Here is a 21,156-nt window from a genome sequence, read left to right as displayed (position 1 = left end):
TTCCATGTATGGTTAATACAATTATTCCTTATTTGTGCACATATACTTATAATTATATTTTTGATAAAAATCTTTTTGCTAAAACGCCATCAGAATGCTGATAATATTAAGTGTGTCTCAGCCCCACCCCTTCAGTGTCCACCATATTGGATCAGTCCATTTGCTGCACATGTTCAGAAAGGTCCAAACAGACAGCAGCAAACCATTTGAAAACAAACGATGCAAAGAGCAGTGTTGCCAACTTAGCGCTTTAGTCGCTATATTTAGCCACTTTTCAGACCCCTCTAGCACTTTGATTTCTAAAAAGCACCTAGTGCCAAATCTAGAGACTTTTTTCTGCTACTGGAGACTTTGGAGACAACATCTAAAAGCAGCGAACTCTGCTCTCCAGAGCAAGAAGTTTGGTAACCCCGCCTCCTGCTCTCCTCTATCTTGTCTGCTGTCATGATTCATGCAGCTATTATTTCATCCAAATGAAAAATGGAGAACAGAGAAGCAGATCATGGCTTGTCTACAGTGAAAAGAAGGACTGGGTTATTTACTTTGGCCTTTTTGGAAACACAGGAAGGAGCAATCAGCTAAGTGAGCTTAGTGCTAGGAAAAAATCTTTCATTCCTTTAGAGACAGCATGAAAATTCAGCTGAGAACAAAACATTGAGAGGAAAACAAGAAGAAAAGGGACAAGAAGAGAGGGACACAACCTAGAACAGATAATGGATGTCTATTCTATTAACATTTCTCTATCTGTAGAATGGGTCTGTTTGATGTGTTGTCCTCTCAATTCAGAGGGCCCCCCTGCCTGTCTTTGCCTAGGGCCCCAAATTTCCTAAATCTGCCCCTGTTTACAAGCTTTTTGCTTAACTTATGATGTCCTTCATGTTATAAATACAGTTGGCTAAAACATTTGGAGATTGATTTTGATTGTTTAAAAGATGCTTATTGGTTCATTAAAAAAGACTTTATGAAGAATATTAACTTCTGTGGACTGAAGCTCATCTATTCTGGATAGACTCTGTTAAATATGGCTAAACCTGCTCTAAAAGCTTTGTATACACACTAACACTCAACATTTTCCTTTTTGTTGGTTTCAAAGTCCAATGATTCCTTTTTCCTGTTGAAGCTAATTTTTTGCTGACCAAAGCAGGGTCCTGGAAGTCAGCCCTGCTTCCACAGACTGGCCTTCACTGTCTTCAGTCCTGTCAGCGATGGACACTGACAGGGTCCACGCCGCTCTGCCTGACCCGCCGAGTCACAGCGAAGACTTAATGCTGGAAGAGAAGGCCTTTGGGAATTTCTTTGCTGAGTTAGAGTCTGTGGAGCTGCCTCTGGGGACCACTTTGAGGTAAACTTCTGATACAACTTTAACCAATAAGATTAGTTTAAAGATTAAAACAATGAGCTTGTGTGGGAGATCAAATAAAACTAATTGTCCCTCCATCTGCTGGGCGTCAGAGGAAGCTTTCAGGTTGGAGCTGAGACTTAGGGGACGTTCAGAGGACAGCATTGGGAATTTTTATTGGATCCATCCTGATTATTAAAAAATAAACAGCATTGTTTGTAAAACTGCTGGTAAGAAATTAACAGAGTTCCTCCTGGAAGATGTAACAGCAGGCTGAGGTTAATGCAGCCTCCATCAATAAAAACAGGATGGCCTTCTAACCTCTGACAGCGTGGCTATTATTGCCTTTCTGCTCTTTATAAATACAGATTACCAGATGATCCTTTACATTTTTCCTTTAAACACTGGATAAATTAAAGTGTTTTGGTCTGTTAGTTTCATGGTATAGATGTTATAACAATGTTATAACAACATGTTAGAACATCTAGAACATGTTCTAGATGTTCTCCAAACAGAGTCCCACTGCTGGGCCCTGCAGTGAATGATTGTCCAGCTGGCTGCAGAGCGCCCCCCACCGGCTGAGGCTCAGCACTGCGCTGCTCTCTCCCTGAACATAACAATCATGGCGGACAGTGAAACCCTGGAGTTTGTAACGGAGCACGAGCGGATCCTGCAGGAAATCGAGAGCACCGACACGGCCTGTGTGGGCCCCACGCTCCGGTAAGAGGCGGCGGGTTTGATCAGTGTTGTCCGGGAAGCAGAAGCTGAGGCGCGCGCGTTAGCAGGGCAGCTAGCATCCTCAGCGGGATGAAGGAGATGCTACACGGAGAGCAGAGCTAGCAGAGCTCTGGAGACACAGCAGAGAGCGGAAGTTAGAGCGGACATCTTGGAGGATTTTAGCTGTTGGTAAAGATGCTGCTGAATGAGGGGAGATGTCAGTGGGTGGTCTGTCTGTCTGTCTGGCTGTCTGTTCCTCCACTGCTAGCTCAGGGCTAACTGATAATAAGCTGACCTAACATCCAGCTCAGCCGGACTGGAGCCGCTCCCTCCTCCGGCCGGAGCCGCTCCCTCCTCCGGCTGTTTCCGAGCATCCTGGATCCTCTGGCTGCCAGCTGCTAAGGCCGCAGTGGATGACAGGCTGCCGGTAGCGGGTCGGTGCCTCCAGGCGGGGATGGAGGATCAGTGGATGGAAGCTGCTGGATGAAGCTCCTCTGATCGCTGGACCCATCCTCCAAAAGGCGGATATCACTGCGATAAATGACAATAACTAGTAAAAAAAAAATAAACAACTTTTATTTCCAGCAGATCCTAAATCTCCATAAAGACACCCAGAAACAATCAGCATCGATCAACCATGATGTTCTAATTTTCAGGGACTTAAGACTCTTAAAATAAAGATAAATTCATCGCTTTGACACAGACTGGCTGTTTCACAGCATCAGTAGATTAACTTTAACTTAGAATAAATAAATAGGCCCATCACATTGAATAGTCATTATGAAGTCTATAAATCATGTAATATAACATATTATCAGCATAGTAATTGAGATGTGCCAAAAATGTATGATGTACATCTAATATATAACTATTCATTACATTATTGTGGCCATTGCATCTTACATAGCAGGTAATGCATTTTATTTAAATGTTTGAGCTACTTTTTTTCCCCTCAATATAAAATGCAATATATTTCAGCTCATGACTTTTTCAAATAAGAAATTCAACAAACGCTCCAAAAATGACAGCATGATCCATTTAATAAAGACTGACTATATTGACATTTCACAGTGAATTACTTTCTATTTCCTCTACTTTCTATTTTCTAACGTTAGACCCAATGTCAATGGCTAACTCAGTCAATGTCTTCCATTCAGTCTGAGATAGCCAGACTAATGTTAGTCTACAGACTATACTATAGGATCCATCGGCTATAAATGGATTTATTGGTTAGTTCATCCACTGACGGGGAAATTACCTGTGGAACGTCTTCCTGCAGACAGGAAACTGCTGGTTTATGCAGCCAGATGCTGCACAGGGAGGCATTTTACTGCACGTCTCAGTGGGAGTGGGGAGTACCAACATGGTGGACGATGGCTTCACTTTTTTCAGGCAACCAGCAATCAGTGAATAAAAATAGATCAGTGGTGGGGACAGGGGTTGTCATAGCAATGTGGAATCTGTTGATTTCAGTTTCTACCAGTTGTTTTCCTGACTTAGAGCTGAGGGATTTCAGTTAGAGGTGCAGCATATTTTGTCTCATTTTCTTACAAACTCTAAAACCTGAATTATGATTGTGAAATAATTTATGTTTTTAGAATATCCAAAATGTATTTTTCCCCTTTTGTTCTACTATAAACACTTGATGCTAGGATAATTTAGGATAATTTGTTATTGCATGGTCAAAATGGCAACAATGATATTTAAAGGGGGTCCCTATGTCCTCCAGCAGTCTAAGCCTATAGCAGCATAACTATAGAGATAGCTCAGGATAACCTGAGCCACTCTAACTAGAAGCTTTATCAAAAAGGAAAGTTTTAAGCCTAGCCTTAAAAGTAGACAGGGTGTCTGCCTCACGGACTAAAACTGGTAGTTGGTTCCACAGGAGAGGAGCCTGATAACTAAAAGATCTGCCTCCCATTCTACTTTTAGAAATTCTATGAACCACTAGTAAACCTGCAGATTGAGAGCGAAGTGCTCTGTTAGGAACATAAGGAACAATCAGATCTCTGATATAAGATGGAGCTTGGCCATTTAAGGCTTTATATGTGAGAAGGAGGATTTTAAATTCTATTCTGGATTTAACAGGAAGCCAATGAAGAGAAGCCAGGATAGGAGAGATATGATCTCTATTTTTCATTTTCATCAGAACTCTGGCTGCAGCATTTTGGATCAGCTGAAGGCTTTTAACTACAGTTTGTGGACTTCCTGATAGTAAAGAATTACAATAGTCCAGCCTTGAAGTAACAAATGCATGGACTAGTTTCTCAGCATCACCCCTGGACAGGAGATTTCTAATTTTTGCAATATTCCTCAGATGAAAGAAGGAAATTCTAGAAACCTCTTTGATATGGGATTTAAATGACAGGTCCTGATCAAAAACAACACCAAGATTTTTTACTTTATTATCTGAAATCAGTTTAATCCCATCCAAATGAAGTGACTGACTAATCAGCTTCTTTTTCAGAGACTCTGATCCAAAGACTATAACTTCTGTTTTGTCTGCATTCAGAAGCAGAAAGTTAAGAGTCATCCAGGTTTTTATGTCTTCAGACATGCCTGTAACAGTGGAAATTAATCCCATGCTGTCTAATAACTCTACCGATTGGGAGCATGTATAAAGTAAAGAGAATTGGTCCTAGAACTGATCCCTGTGGTACTCCACAGGTAACCTTTGAGCATGAGGAAGATTTATCATTAACGTGAACAAACTGAAATCTATCAGATAGATAAGATTTAAACCAGTCTAGTGCTGTTCCTTTAATTCCAACAAATTATTCAAGTCTTTCTAAAAGAATATTATGGTCAACTGTATCAAATGCAGCACTGAGATCCAACAGGACGAGCACAGATACAAGTCCATTATCTGAGGCCATGAGAATATCATTAGTGACTTTCACCAGAGCTGTTTCAGTGCTATGATGAGCTCTAAAGCCAGACTGAAACTCTTCAAATACTCACATACCTGCTATGGTCATAAACCATAGAGGGAGGCCATTAAAGTTCATCTTATAAACACAGACTTTGGTTTAACTTTGCCTGTATTTACATGTTCCGTCACTCAGCATGTAAGGCGATCCATCCAGGCTGCCGTAGTTTCCTGTTACAGAGGCAGACCTTCATCAGAGTAAATCAAAGCTTTGTGCCAATGTCTCTTTAAAAACAGGGGCCTCCATTTTGTTTTGTCGGTTTGATAGTGGAATATTTCCGCCCCTGCAACAGGTTCCTGTCAGGCCAGATGAATGAGGAAGCCATAAACCCTGAGTGGGGTCATAGACGCCATCATCATGCTGACTAATCAGTAACTTAGGCTTCACCCTGCAGCTTTAATCATTAATGCTGGGTTTTCAAACTACTCTAAAAACCTGGATTATATTCCCGACTCTTCTGTCTTTGGTCTATTTATGTATGAATATATTGTGTTTAGGGCTGAAACTATTAATTGGATTAATTGATTATTGAAATAATCAACTAATTTAGTAATCAGTTAATTGTTGACTGCAGTATAGAGACTCTAAAACAGGCCTTTAGCTGACACTTTAAGTCGGGCATACACTGTATGATTTTTTTGTCCTTTTCAGGCCGATTCGCCAGTTGTGCGGAAATTTTCTTGACTGGTTCGACTTTCAGCCTGATGCTGCGTGGTCTAGTGTACGGGGGTAACGAGGAGCGATCAGCCTCTAACGACCACCTCCCCATCAGGAATCGTGAGGTCGGCAGAAAATGAAACATGTTTGAAATTCAGGTGTTGTTAGGTAAATCCTGCTGTTGAAGCAGAGCTACAAGCCGATTTACCAGAACCTTAGCTCTGAGCATGAGCATGAACAAGGGAGTTCTTCTTCCAGATTGTGGGGTCCGATCAGCTCCATCTCTTGGCGCTGAGTCTGACATGTGGTTTTTTAGACATACAGTGTGAGCAGGTAGATCGCATTAGAGCTGACTTTATTTTTACAGCTGATACAGATCCTAGTGATGTAACTTTAGTCGTAGAAGGCCTGTTGATCATCCTCCCTCACCTCCAGCACAGAGCGCCGTCTGTCACTGCCCACTGCCCAGCATCGGGGCTTTCAGAGGGGGGAGATTTAGAAGGAAGAACCACTGAATCCGAGCCGTGTCTGGATGAACCAAAGTGGATCTTTTTTTCAGAGCTTTGGGCCTTTTTCAGAAATGATTTTTATATTCTCTTTAATGAAGCTCTAACCTTTCAGTCTATCTGCTGAGTGTTTGTCATGTCAGTGAGCTTACAGCTTCACGCAGCTGAAACTCCTCCTACTTGATGAAGCGGTCCAGGGTATAAACTCTGCATCTGAAACACAGAGCGAGGAACTACCTGCTGGAGGAAATCACCGCCTCGGTCTGAATGCAGATTTATTTATATTTCTATTTTCATACGTTGGCTTTGGCATTTTGTTCCTCCTTCTACTTCCTATCTCCACAGCTGCACCTTATTTACAGGAATATGAAGCTAAATAGTCAGAAGATGCTCAGATCTCTCTGGGATTTCACCAGATTTGATGAACATTTGAGGGAAGTTTCTGGGGTAAAACAGGGCGATTAATTGGTCCTGTTTTTAGTAAAGGCCGTAGCATTGCTAGCTAAAAGCCTGGATTTCATGCAGTTATTTCGTAAAAAAAAAACTGCTGTTGATGGATGTTTGGCTCTTTATCCCTGTTCCTCTTGTTAGCTGTTAAACTGAGCGATTAGGAGCTTTTAGGAAATCAAATCATCTGACTGACTTTCTGGGATTGTTAGAAAGTGAAAATCCTCCTATTGGCCACAGGAACTGGTTCCATCTCAGAGCTGTTGAAGTGTTTGATCAGAAATCGTGATTTAATGTTTCACCACTGATGGTGTGTTGGTTGGTTGGTGGAAGGATGGCTTCATGTTCTGCGACTCCTTCCGTCCTCAGGCATCTTTTTCTGTTCTCCTTACTTTATTTTACTCTGCATGTTTACTGTTTTTGAAGGACTAAACTGTGTTATAAAAACCTGAAATTCACTGTTTAGATAGTCTAAATGATGCTACTTGTTCCCCCCTTTCTCTCCTTTTCTATAAGCGGGCCACAGTGGATCAGCTTATCAGCATTTATATCGCATGCAGACAACCATAGCTGAAGTACTGCATCCAGGTTTCCTTTACGGCTGCGCAGACGGTCATTACTGATGTGTATAATGCAGTTCTGGTCCGTTTTTAATTATTCTGTGGATGTTGGTCTAATTTAACCTTTGAACAGCTTTGATGGTTGAGAAAAGTTTTGATCTGAATAGATCTGCAGGTCCTTCTGCTCTGATCTGAAACTAAACTGCAGGAAACTCAGGAGGAAAACTCATTTCATTCAAACATTAACTGAATATGCTCTTAGCTGGAATAAAGTCAGCCAATCAGACGCTTGCTCTTTGCAGCATGGCGTCCAATGAAGGAGCAGCAGGAGGCAGACTCCTCTCTCCCTGAAGATGGCTGCCTCCGAAGACGCGGCACACGGACAGGGTTGGTCTGTGGGTGGTGGGGGTCGGACCTGCTGCCTCCTCACTCTTCTCTTTGGGGAAGAGGAGCAAACCGAGTTCTGATGCAATCGCCTGTAAACCTGGAATCCTAGAACCAAACCTTCCAGCCTTCTCTAAGGGAAACCGCTTTCCTTGTGCTCCGATGAGAACGTCCCACCTGGCGTCACTAGATGGAGCCATTGTCCCTGAAATGATAAGAAATCATTTACCGTGACCCTCTCTCAGGTCGGCTGCCTCTAGTTAGTGTCTACTGTCTGTCCCTGTCATTGGAACGGTGTCTGCAGGTCCTTAATCAGAGCAACTCTCTACGGCATGGGGTCTCTAATGGTTCTCAGTCTAACCCAAAGATGGAGCGCCATGGAGGGATCAGGGGTGACGGAGTCCCCAGGCATCAGGTCCAAATGAAAACCTTGGTGTGAAGCAACAACTTAAAGGCTTTATGAAGGGAATTCTGTTCATTTATTGCTGAAAAGATTGCATTTTGGACATTTGAAATAAATAAAATTCAGAAAAGGTTTAGAGAACATCTTTGCTCTTTTCTGCGGAAGAGGATTAGGGCCACTGGAAAAAAAAAAGTTTACTGATTTTAAAATTTTATTTCAGTTTAGTATGGGAAAAAAGTTCTGACTTTGATCTCAGAATTCTGACTTTAATTCTGAGATTAAAGTCCGAATTCTGACTTTAATTCTGAGATTAAAGTCCGAATTCTGACTTTAATTCTGAGATTAAAGTCAGAATTCTGACTTTGATCTCAGAATTCTGACTTTGATGTCAGAATTCTGACTTTAATTCTGAGATTAAAGTCCGAATTCTGACTTTAATTCTGAGATTAAAGTCCGAATTCTGACTTTAATTCTGAGATTAAAGTCAGAATTCTGACTTTGATCTCAGAATTCTGACTTTGATGTCAGAATTCTGACTTTAATTCTGAGATTAAAGTCAGAATTCTGACTTTTTTCCCATACTAAACTGAAATAAAATTTTAAAATCAGTAAACTTTTTTTTATTTTTTCAGTGGCCCTAATCCTCTTCCGTACTTTTCTCTAATTGTTTTTTTTTTTTTCATTTTTACGTCCAGAAGAAGGTTATTTTATTAATTCAGTTCTGTTTGGTTTATTTCTATAGCTCCAATTCACATCCTGTCATCTCAGGTCACATTATAGATTCAGGGCAACCAGATCATCCAGTCAGATTGGAAAACCAGCTGATTGCATCGACTAATTGACTCTTCAGCAATCCCTCACGCTACACATGCTTGTAGAGACAGTTTAAGGAAAGTTTCTGTCTGTCTGTCTGTCTGCATACAGGATAACTTGAACTGCTCTGAATGGATTGTAATGAAAGGTATTAAAAGGTCTATAAAGGTATGCAGGTATTAACTAAAGGTGGAGATGAGCTGCTTGGTGGAGATCTGCGCTCTCTGAAGGCTTCTCTAGTTTTATTTTTACTTTTTATAGATTTCATATTTTCAGAATTTATTCCTCAAAGTTTTATGGCTGCTATTCTTTTCATGTTGAGTGTTTTCCAGATCATATTTGGTGATGAAGATTCTCAGTCATCCAGGTCCGAGTCATTCCAAAAAAGTTCAAAAACAATCCACTGGACTTTGTTTCTAAGTTTGAAGATGTTTCTCTTCCCATCCAGGAAGCTTTTTCAATTCAAAATGTCAGAAATAGCGTTGTAGGTCCACCCTATAAAACCTGGAGCTCAACGCTATTCTGACATCTTGAATTGAAAAAGCTTCCTGGATGGGAAGAGAAACGCCTTCAAACTTTGAAACAAAGTCCAGTGGATCGATTTTTATCTTTTTTGGAAATCATATTTGGAGTTTTCGAGCTGAGCTAGACCTGTGCAGTGCGATCAGCTTCGATCTGTTCACACTGCAAATATGACCCTTAAGTTACGGGACACCTTTATTTACGGCCAGAGAGGAGCTGGCAAAGTTAAAGGTCCTGTCAAACACTCACCCCCATGCTGCTGTGTCTCCTTCAGGTCCATCTACGATGACCAGCCCAATGCCCACAAACGCTTCATGGAGAAGCTGGACGCCAGGATAAGGAACCATGACAGAGAGATTGAAAAGATGTGCAACTTCCACCACCAAGGCTTTGTGGACGCCATCACAGAGCTGCTTAAAGTCCGCGCGGATGCAGAGAAACTGATGGTGAGGAGGGGAAGGTCAGGCTGTCTGTGTTGGTGAGGATTTTACAGGAATATGATCTGTAGGAACAGCTGTTGCTGTGATAGTGGAGAAGCTGATGGAAGGGGGTCAGCGAGGGAAAGACAGAGAAAAACCTGCTCCTAAAATGCCCACATTGATGAAACTACTATGCCTGAATTTAGCGGCTAATCCGATGCTGCAGACCAAGCAGGTAATCCAAGCGAGATTATTAGCATTTCCAAACAGAACAAATGAGGGAGAACTTGGAGAAAGCAAAGATGTTTTAAGGTGCTGGATGATGTGTTTCTGTTTTTATTCCGAAAACACGCCATGAACAGACGGCAGACACAGCAGCCGCCGTGTCCAAGTCTTGTCCTACACCTGACTCCTGAAAGCGCCAGAAGGTCGGGCCCCTCTGTTCAGCAGAGGAACAGAGATGTTAGTATTCATCCATGATTGGATCCTTTATCCCTGGAAAAGCTGACTGGTCAATTAGGTCGTGGCTGAGAGTTCAAAAATCCAGACCCAGAATTGAGAAGTTTGTCACTGAATCTGTGAGAACGAGGCTGTCAGCAGCCATTAAGCCCCTGAAAGGCCCAGCGAGCAGCATGGCTTCAGCTCCTGCTTTGTTCCTACTCCCTCATGGACAATGAGCTGATTACGAGGCTGAGCAGCTGCTGTGAGAGCGCTGCAGAGGGTCTGAAGAAATGAGGAATAGTGCCACCAAATTTACTCTGTGAAGATATTTCGGACCGCTGCTGTCAAACTGATGTCTGTTTGTGTTCAAAGGGTCAAGTGACGGACACCAACAGAAGACTACAGGAAGCAGGGAGGGATGTAAGTCCCTGCGTGTGTGGAGAGCAAACCGTGCCTTTTGTTGTGCTGTCATGACGGATGCATGCTCATTATCTCCGCTCTGGACATGACCGTTCTTTAACCTGCTAGGTGACCTCCTTCCATTGTCCTCCTCTACTGTGCCCCCCCCCCAGGTAAAAGCTCAGAAGGAGGAAGTGATTCGCTGTCGGATCCAGCAGAGGAACATGGCCACCACGGTGGAGAAGCTCCAGCTCTGTTTACCAGGTTAGACCCAAAAATGATATTTAAAAGCTTTATTCGCAGGTGATGAGTCGCCCCATAGCGCTCTGCCTCGGCCGGTTACCTGGGCAACCGTATTATCGGCTGTCGGTTCGTTAAAGAGGGGTTGGGTCTCAGCAGCTTAATCTAGCAGAGTTCAAAAGGTTTCTGTGGCCAGAAAGGAGATTCCAGTATCATCATCTCTTTGTTAGGAAAGTGTAGGTGGAAAAAACAAAAATGGAAAATCTGCATCAGAAATCACGAAATTCAACCTGCTTAGATTTCAGATTCAGTTTCATCGGCAGCTTTCTTTTTAAATCGTTTTTTATTTTTTAGAATACGTTCTCTTCCCTTCCTTCGCTCGTGACCAGACCTGGGCATTAAGGCCTGGAAATCTGATCCCCATGTTTAGCTGGACTATAGTCATAGATTCATCCATAACTGTAGCTGTGATCGGCGCCACAGCAGAAACTCTACGCCTGAACATTTCAAACGGGCCTCCTCAGAACTCATTTATATCACCAAACATCCTCCGTTACCACATTTTATCAGAAGAAAAATATTATAAATACTATTCACAATTCCCCATTTCATCACTAACTCTAATTTGTTTAGACAATAAATCTAAATTGTTTACTTGACCAGAAAATGTATCACAATAACGATAAACGATGTGATAAATCACCGATGCCAGATAACTGTTGCTAACGTCCAGCAGACCAATAGAAATGCGGCTTTGCTCCTCTCTGCAGAGGAAAGCTCCGCCCCCAGAGGAGAAGAAGATAAGATCAGGAAAACCTGATTTAGAAAGTGGGAAATTAATAAAAGTCCATATAAAAAAAACAGATGTTTAGAGAAAATGAACTGAGTAAAAAAAAGGGTTTATTTTTGAAAAAAAAAATAAATAAATATAAAAAAAAAAATGTGATAAAAATAATGGAAAAAAATCCGATAAAACAGCAAGGTTACTCTCAAAACTTTTGAAATGATTAAAATTTTTTTCAAATTTCCATTTCCAAAACAAAAATGGAAAAAGTTCCCCCCATGAAGGAAGAAGGACGTCATCCTGGCAGCAAACAGGCGATGAGAAAAGCTGATGCAGCAGCTAAACCAGAGCAACCCACAGATCAAATGCATCCTTCATCCCTTCCCCCATCCTCTGTCTGATGATCGAGTCGATCTTTGTTTGAATTCCTGAACCACATACTAAGCTAACAAGCTAATTATGTCCGTTATGCTCTTTTCTTTTGTAGTGCTTGAAATGTACAGCAAGCTAAAAGAGCAACTGGATTCCAAAAGGTAAGAACATGAGATCAGTGTCTTCCAACCTGATTTTGATCCCCTTTGAACACAAACATGCATAATCCAGGGAAGAAGAGCAGTGGGGGTGGCTTCTTTTTGCTGCTGCAGGTAGATCTCTGATCTATGGTCGTCCTGCTGAAAATGACCAACATGGTGCCAGTGTGTGTGTGTCCCATCGTCTGCTTCCTCTAATTTCTTTCTGATTCGTTTCTCACATGACGGAAGATCGGAGTTATTCCTCTAAGCTGAAGCATGCTGCGCGTTCACAAACCAGACACAAACACAGAGATCAATATCGATGTTTGAAAGACATTTCTGTTTCCCACAGTTCCTGAACGCAATAGTGGGGAACATTTTAGCTGTCAGTTATCTTTCCACACCAATGTCACCTGCAGTGTTGTGCCTAAACGCGTTCATTAAACGAAAGTTCATGAACTCGTTCATATTTTGGGCGAACGTGAACTGAACGTACTGTATTACAGCCTGATGAACGCTATTGTGAACTCGTTCATTCTGGTGTCTGTGAACGGCACGCTCTCTCAGTTCAACTTCGTTCAATAGGTTTGCAGATTTCTATAGAGCCCCCCAGGCGAAACCCCGGCTAAATCACACCGTAAACAGGCCTTAATATGTACCGGGAAAAACACCCAATCTGGCAACACCAGCTACCAGCGTCGTAGCCTACAGCCGCGTGCATCATCAAAACAAAATGCAGCGTGGAAGCCACAGCAGCATGGAGGCGACCGTGGAGGCGACAAAGCAGCAGTATGATCACTTAAAGGAATAGTACACCCAAAACATGATTAGCCTTCATTTTCTACTCACCCCCATGCTGAACAACACTCTGGAGTACTTTTTTGATATCTCAAATGCATCTGGAGATCTGGGAGGCTTCTTGCTGTCTGCTGACATTCAAATAATGGAGGTCTATTGTGCCCGAGACAGAAAGGTCCATAAAAGTCCACAAAAAACGTGTCAATATTCCTCCATACTGGTCGTCCAATGTATTCCAAGTGTCCTGAGTGGGTAGCATCCAGAATTTACTCGAAACGAAGTCATTTAGAATGTTTTTAGAGCATAAACAGTAGTGTATAGGATTTCCTGAAAGCGCGTTCACGACGCTACGGAAACCGCGGCAGACCAAACCAGATGAAAGTGGTGGGGAAGAAGCTGCTGCAAAACCTGTTGAACCTTCATTGAATGCTGTCAAGCCTCTTCCCAGAGGGCAGTAGGGAGAACAGTCCATGGGGGGGGGGGGTCATTGATGATGTTACGGGCTCGACACGCAGCGCTGGGATGAAATGTCTTTAATGGAGGGAAGAGGAGCCCCCATGATCCTCTCTGCTGTTCTCACCTTCTTCCAGTCTGAGGCGCTGCAGCCTCCACACCACACAGTGAGACAGCTGGTCAGAACGCTCTCTATGGTGCTTCTGGAGAAGGTGGTGAGGATGGGTGGGGGCAGGTGGGCTCTCCTCATCCTCCTCAGGAAGTCCAAGCACTTCTGGGCCCTTTTGACCTGTTAGGTGGTGTTTCCAGTCCAGGTGAGGGTGTCTGTGATGTGCACCCCCAGGAATTTGGTGCTGCTGACCACCTCTACAGCTGAGCTGTGGATGAGCAGTGGAGCGTGGTTAGGACGGTTCTTCCTGAAGTCCACCATGATCTCCTTGGTCTTCTCCACGTTCAGGATCAGGCTGTTATCTCTGCACCACCAGCTGCTCCACCTCCTCTCTGTAGTTCAGGTCGTTGTCGTCTCTGATGAGGTCCACCACCGTGGTGTCGTCTGCAAATTTCACCCTGTGATTGGTGGTGAACCTGGGGACGCAGTCATTTGTCATCAGAGTGAACAGCAGGGGGCTCAGGACGCAGCCCTGAGGGGAGCTTGTGCTTAGACTGATGACATCAGAGGTGTTCTGTCCGACCCGGACTGACTGAGCTCTTCAGGCTGTTTCTTTAAAAACAGCCTGAAGAGCTCCGTCAGTCTTCTAATAATGAAGGAAGATCTGATCATTCTCGTTCCTTTTGATGAAATCTGTGTTTTCCTCTGAATTGGATCTTTAATCATCTAACTGATGTGGATCGGGGCTGATCCACCTCCAGGTCCATCTAGATCACATCGTATGGATACTGTTATTGTTTGGTGTTTTGGGTTTATTAGTGGTGCACGCAGCCGAGGCAGTGTTTTTTTATTTTTACTAAATTGTTTGATAACTAGAGGTGAGTATTGGCATGAGTGTTGCGATTCGATACATGTCGCGCTACTTGGGTCACGATACAATATTATCACAATATTGCAGTATCACTATATATTGCCATATTTTCCCCAGCTATCAAAATCAAATGATGAGATAAAACAGCAAGTGCTGTATATTTTCATCAGAAAATATTGATTAGGTATTATTATCCATGTTGTTTGGGGATTTCTTCCACTGTTACTGCCTCAAATACAGGTTTGGTGCTGCACGCACAGTTAAAGGGCTCCACAGCGTTTTCTGCCAGAGTGGTGGTGCAGAGGTAGCCCATTTACCCATCAATGTTTTATGTAACTATTTTTTTTAATCAATACTAAGAAGTGAAAGATCGATATTATATTGGGCAGCCGAATATCATGATATATTGCCAAAACGATTATTTCCCTCACCCCTATTGATAACTGAGGTTCAAAGTTCTTCTGTTCTTGATTTAGTTTTTTCTTGCGTCGAACAATGCTATCTGGCCCATTATCAGAGGAACATAACGAGCCTTTCTGTCCTGCCAAAGATGAAGCTATTCACGAGGAGAATAATTGACCCCACCCCCCCATGAACCAAAGGCCAAGGTAGTCACACCATATAGCAACTTTTAACACGTCTTCCTGGCGTCCGTATGGATGAATGCGTAATGTAAGCACTGGAGCTTTGGTCAGATTCCCTTCTGGGTCTAATCTATTTTAGCCTTTGTCTCCTTTCTGCATTCTAGCAAATCTTTTCCTCATGAAGTTTATAAGAATGTCTTTCTATTCATTTGTCAACAACACATTTTACACTCAGTGACCAACCAATTAGATCCCTTCACAGGCGGCCCATCAGCCTAATGATGGGAGCTAGCACACTGACCTATCACTGAACTCCTATAATTAATACACAAACCAAACTCTGGCTGATAATAATAGCGGTGATTCAGAAACACTTTATTCATCCCAAAGAGGAATTCAAAGTGTTTGTAACTCTTTTTATTCAGGTTCCTTTTGATAGTGGTGCTGCAGGCAGAAAGGAGATCCTCTAGCTGTTTATAATCAGCATAATAAAGACAAACTAAAGATGGAGTCACCACTTTCCACCATGTTTGGGGATAATGCTCTGAGATCCATCTTTCTGTGGAGCTGCTAGTTTTATTTATTTCATCAGTTCAATTCTATTCAGTTTATTTCTATTGCTCCAATTCACATCATGTCCTCTCAGATCACTTTATAGATCCAGATCAACCTATTAAGGAAAACCAGCTGATTGCATCGACTCATTGACTCTTCAGCAATCCCTCACACTAAGCATGCTTGTAGCGACAGTGGAGAGGAAAAACTCCCTTTTAACAGGAAGAAACCTCCAGCAGAACCAGGCTCAGTGTGAGCGGCCGTCTGCTGAGGCCGACTGGGGTTCAAGGAGACAGAAGCAGACATAGAAAAAGAAGCATAGATACAAAAGGCGACTGTCAACCAGCTCTACAGGCGGCCCCGTCCAGGAAACACACAGCCATGCAGACGAGCTCCGAGCCAGCTCCCATGTCAGAGGATGAAGAGAGCACATCCAGTTAGTCACAGTCAGAGAAACAGGACTACACTGAAAAACAGGCCAATCTCCAACATCTAGAAACAAAGGTGTTGATGGCAGCAGCACAGCTGATATTTCTCTCCAGGATGGAGTCACAGCCAAACAGGAACAGACCAGATGAAGCTACTATGAGAAAAAGCAGAGAGAGCAGAACGTTAGAGATTGAACTAACAGATTCTGCAGAGTGGGAGAATTGAGATAGAATGAAGCAGAATGATGAAATGGGGGTCCCTATGTCCTCCAGCAGTCTAAACCTATAGCAGCATAACTATAGAGATAGTTCAGGATAACCTGAGCCACTCTAACTCTCAGCTTTATCAAAAAGGAAAGTTTTAAGTCTAGCCTTAAAAGTAGACAGGGTGTCTGCCTCACGGACTAAAACTGGTAGTTGGTTCCACAGGAGAGGAGCCTGATAACTAAAAGATCTGCCTCCCATTCTACTTTTAGAAATTCTAGGAACCACTAGTAAACCTGCAGATTGAGAGTGAAGTGCTCTGTTAGGAACATAAGGAACAATCAGATCTCTGATATCAGATGGAGCTTGGCCATTTAGAAGGAGGATTTTAAATTATATTCTGGATTTAACAGGAAGCCAATGAAGAGAAGCCAGGATAGGAGAGATATGATCTCTATTTTTCATTTTCATTAGAACTCTGGCTGCAGCATTTTGGATCAGCTGAAGGCTTTTAACTACAGTTTGTTTATTTCCTGATAGTAAAGAATTACAATAGTCCAGCCTTGAAGTAACAAATGCACGGACTAGTTTCTCAGCATCACCCCTGGACAGGAGATTTTGCAATGTTCCTCAGATGAAAGAAGGAAATTCTAGAAACCTCTTTGATATGGGATTTAAATGACAGGTCCTGATCAAACACTAAGATTTTTACTTTATTATCTGAAATCAGTTTAATCCCATCCAAATGAAGTGACTGGCTAATCAGCTTATTTTTCAGAGACTCTTGTCCAAAGACTATAACTTCTGTTTTGTCTGCATTCAGAAGCAGAAAGTTAAGAGTCATCCAGGTTTTTATGTCTTCAGACATGCCTGTAATCTATGTAATGGGTTAGCTTCATCTGGATTATAGACAGATATAGCTGGGTATCATCAGCATAACAGTGGAAATTAATCCCATGCTGTCTAATAACTCTACCGATTGGAAGCATGTATAAAGTACAGAGAATTGGTCCTAGCACTGATCCCTGTGGTACTCCACAGGTAACCCTGGAGCAGATTAACAGCTGTTTCGCTCTACCTGTCAGTTAACCTGGTTCATAACTGGTTAATGATGCATAGATCAGGTGACTAGGTTTATCTAAACTAACCTATCGCTACATTTTAGCCAACTGGTGAAGGATGGCTGTTTCATTCAACTTCTTATGCCTCCTCCTAAGTTTTACTTGTTGTCCTGTTGCAGTTGCAGAAATGTTTGATATCTTTTAAACCACCAAATTATCTTGGCATAGATATTTGAAAGTGTTGTTTATCCAGCTGTTTTTTGCTGTTAATTGAGGCATCTCTTTGCCCCCACAGGTATTACGCTGCACTGAAAACCATGGAGCAGCTAGAGAAGGTCTATATTCCAAGGTAAGGAAGTCAGTGAAACGAGGTTCCACCAACGATTTGTTCCTGCTGAGAGCCTCATCAGCCTGATATCAGGCAGATGATTGAAAAGCTCTCCCTGCCTGGGAAGTTGGTTGTGAATTAATGGCAGCTATTGGAATAGGAGTCGTTAATTCCCTCCTCCCCCCATCCACCAGGGTCAGCCATTACAGGTTCTGTCAAATCATGGCAGAAAATCTGCCAAGACTGAGGGAGGAAATCAAAGACATCTCCATGTCAGACCTAAAGGACTTCCTAGAAAGCATCCGAAAGCATTCAGACAAGGTTGGAGAGACGGCGATGAGGCAGGTAAGACCGTCCCTTTAAGAGCGCCTCCACAGGGGGACGTGAGGAGCTGCCTGTTCAGTGTGTTTATGCTCCGTCTGCCCAGGCCCAGCAGCACAGAACCTTTAACAGCGCCGTGGCAAAGCAGCTCCACATCGGCCACTACAGCAAGCCTGTTTACTCCCTGAGCCGACACACAAACACGCACCTCTCCAACGGCCTCTGGAGCAACGACGACACTGGAGACGAGGAGGACGCCGATGAAGAAGTGAGGACAAATATGTCCTTGTCTGTTTAGCTTGAAATCATTTCTGTTTTCTGACAACATCAATGTCGGATCAAATGAAAGTTCTCATGGAGTGTTTGAACAGCTGCTGCCTTTATGAACCAGTAAATCAGATAAATAAATTCTCCTGCTTCTCCTCTGTGTCTTCTAGATCCTCACAGCTCAGGACCTGGTGGACTTCTCTCCTGTCTACAGGTGTCTCCACATCTACTCTGTGCTGGTAGGTGTTCCTGCTGCTAATGCAGCCACTGAATGTAGAGGTGGGTTTCCCAGTCATGGTTAAAGGGGCTGAAAAGGAAAACAAACTTCTGTGGCTGCAGGTCAGTTGTTAGAGATACTGGGACAAGTCATGTTTAACCTCTTATAGTTCTGAAGCCTCCAATCCAGGGGTGTCAAACTGGTTCCAGAAAGGGCCGTGTGGCTGCAGGTTTTTCTTTCCAACCAAGCAATAGCACACCAGACTCCAGTCATCTCATCAAGTGAGTCCAATCTGAACATGATGACTTGATGAGATGAATGGAGTCTGGTGTGCTACTGCTTGGTTGGAAAGAATACCTGCAGCCACACGGCCCTTTCTGGAACCAGTTGACACCCCTGCTCTAATCCATCGTGGAGGAAGGTTTCCAGTCACTGATTAGTAGCAGATTGAATCGAGTTATTGATTGGTAGCGGACTAAATCGAGTCATTGATTGGTAGCGGACTGAATCGAGTCATTGATTGGTAGCAGATTGAATCGTGTCATTGGTGTGGTTGAACTGTAAAGTGCCTTGCAATGACTTGTATTGTGAATTGGCGCTATATAAATAAACTGAATTGAATTGAATTGATTGGTAGCGGACTGAATCAAGTCATTAATTGGTAGTGGACTGAATCGAGTCATTGATTGGTAGCGGACTGAGAGACCTTCTGCCCCTTTGTAACAGGGTTCCTGGTAGGAATCCACCAGTTTAATCCCCGACTGACCGTTTCTTTCTATAAACAGCTCCACTCCTCCTCAGGTCAGCGGTCTGAGGAGACTGAAAGCTCTCTGTCCTTCTCCTCCATCATCACTAACTTTACCCGTTCTGCCTATTTTCTTTGACTAAACATCCATCTTCTTCTTACATTTTCTTTCAACATTCTCGCTCCTGTTCTGGTCTGCAGCCTCGTCGCCTTCTGCATCCATTACTGCAGCTCCCTCAGAAATCTCTCCATTAGCTCCAGTTGGTCCAGAACTCAGTGGCTCACTTCATCACCAAACCCCTCATTTAATCCCCTTTGTCCTTCAGGAGCTTCGCTGGCCCCCTGTAGCTTCAGAGTCCAGTTCAAATTTCTCCTCTTTACATTCAAGGTCCTCCATGATCCTGCTCCTCCAGTCATCTCAGCTCTCCTTTAGGTTGTTGCCACACCTCAGACCTCTGATTTTTCCATTTGTATTTTGAAAGATGAGCAGCAGAATGAATCAGTTCAGACTAAATAAGGGACTTAGTTTCCAGTGGTCTTCATAAAAATCATACCTTTATTAGAAGCTGTTATCTGTGGGGATCTTGGTAAAGAGTTATTGTTGTATTATTAAAACGCTGCGTTCTAACATCCACCCCTTTAGTCTGTTCCTAAAGATATTCTGTTTGCAGGGCGACAGAGAAACATTTGAGAACTACTACAGGAAGCAAAGGAAGAAACAGGCCCGCCTGGTTCTGCAGCCACAGGCTAACATGGTGAGGACCCTACATGTTTCTACCTTCTTGTCCTGGAATAACAGTAGTACTGCAGAGATGGGCAGCAACTGAAATGTTTTTTGTTTACTCTGTGTTTAGCATGAAACGGTGGAAGGCTACAGAAGATACTTCAACCAAATCGTGGGGTAAGACCTGCCTTTCTGTTGGCTTTGCTTCTGGGTGGGCTGGTGAGTTCTGGAAAGTGCAGACCTATGTTTGTCTCCAGGTTCTTTGTGGTAGAAGATCACATCCTCCATGCCACAAGGGGGCTGGTGACCCGAGCTTTCACTGATGAACTGTGGAACATGGCCCTGTCCAAGATCATCGCCGTGCTCCGCACACACTCTGTAGGTCTCACACTCTTTAGGTCTCTCACTGTCTGTAGGTCTCACACTCTGTAGATCTCACACTCTGTAGGTCTCACACTCTGTAGGTCTCACACTCTTTAGGTCTCTCCCTCTCTGTAGGTCTCACACTCTTTAGGTCTCTCACTCTCTGTAGGTCTCTCACTCTCTGTAGGTCTCTCACTCTCTGTAGGTCTCACGCTCTCTGTAGGTCTCACAGTCTGTAGGTCTCTCACTCTGTAGGTCTCTCACACTCTGTAGGTCTCTCACTCTGTAGGTCTCACACTCTGTAGGTCTCACACTCTTTAGGTCTCTCACTCTCTGTAGGTCTCACACTCTTTAGGTCTCTCACTCTCTATAGGTCTCACACTCTGTAGGTCTGTCACACTCTGTAGGGCTCACAGTCTGTAGGTCTCTCACTCTGTAGGTCTCTCACACTCTGTAGGTCTCTCACTCTGTAGGTCTCACACTCTGTAGGTCTCACACTCTGTAGGTCTCACACTCTGTAGGTGTCTCACTCTGTAGGTCTCACACTCTGTAGGTCTCACACTCTTTAGGTCTCTCACTCTCTATAGGTCTCACACTCTGTAGGTCTGTCACACTCTGTAGGGCTCACAGTCTGTAGGTCTCACAGTCTGTAGGTCTCTCACTCTGTAGGTCTCTCAAACTCTGTAGGTCTCTCACTCTGTAGGTCTCACACTCTGTAGGTCTCACACTCTTTAGGTCTCTCACTCTCTGTAGGTCTCACACTCTTTAGGTCTCTCACTCTATAGTCTCACACTCTGTAGGTCTGTCACAATCTGTAGGTCTGACACTCTGTAGGTCTCACACACTGTAGGTCTCACACTCTGTAGGTCTCACACTCTGTAGGTCTCACACTCTCTGTAGGTCTCTCACTCTTTGTAAGTCTCACTCTCTGTAGGTCTCTCACTCTGTAGGTCTCACAGTCTGTAGGTCTCTCACTCTCTGTAGGTCTCTCACTCTCTGTAGGTATCTCACTCTCTGTAGGTCTCTCACACTCTAGGTCTTTCACACTCTAGGTC

The 21,156-nt window shown here is 43.3% G+C and overlaps 1 protein-coding gene across 7 annotated transcripts in view; it reads left to right on the top strand.

Annotated features, from left to right (window-relative positions):
- The first annotated feature begins 1,166 nt into the window (after positions 1-1,166).
- Positions 1,167-21,156, top strand: part of exoc6 (exocyst complex component 6) — a 41,231-nt gene continuing 21,241 nt past the window's right edge. For 4 of the 7 annotated variants that reach the window (XM_038279237.1, XM_038279236.1, XM_038279235.1 and 1 more), the window contains exons 1-12: positions 1,903-2,059; positions 9,553-9,724; positions 10,511-10,558; positions 10,711-10,801; positions 12,049-12,094; positions 17,432-17,485; positions 17,659-17,809; positions 17,892-18,053; positions 18,223-18,291; positions 19,686-19,769; positions 19,869-19,915; positions 19,996-20,116. In XM_038279237.1, the coding sequence (XP_038135165.1) occupies positions 1,962-2,059; positions 9,553-9,724; positions 10,511-10,558; positions 10,711-10,801; positions 12,049-12,094; positions 17,432-17,485; positions 17,659-17,809; positions 17,892-18,053; positions 18,223-18,291; positions 19,686-19,769; positions 19,869-19,915; positions 19,996-20,116 (1,143 nt within the window). In that variant the 5' untranslated portion in view covers positions 1,903-1,961. Of the gene's footprint in view, positions 1,343-1,902; positions 2,060-9,552; positions 9,725-10,510; positions 10,559-10,710; positions 10,802-12,048; positions 12,095-17,431; positions 17,486-17,658; positions 17,810-17,891; positions 18,054-18,222; positions 18,292-19,685; positions 19,770-19,868; positions 19,916-19,995; positions 20,117-21,156 lie in introns of those variants that run through there. The other 3 variants (XM_038279238.1, XM_038279239.1, XM_038279240.1) reach the window with 3 other exon arrangements.

Source organism: Cyprinodon tularosa, unplaced genomic scaffold (assembly GCF_016077235.1).
Source record: "Cyprinodon tularosa strain WSP-4 unplaced genomic scaffold, ASM1607723v1 ctg1491, whole genome shotgun sequence".
Classification (NCBI taxonomy): Eukaryota; Metazoa; Chordata; class Actinopteri; order Cyprinodontiformes; family Cyprinodontidae; genus Cyprinodon; species Cyprinodon tularosa.
This window is presented reverse-complemented; position numbering and strand designations above follow the sequence as displayed.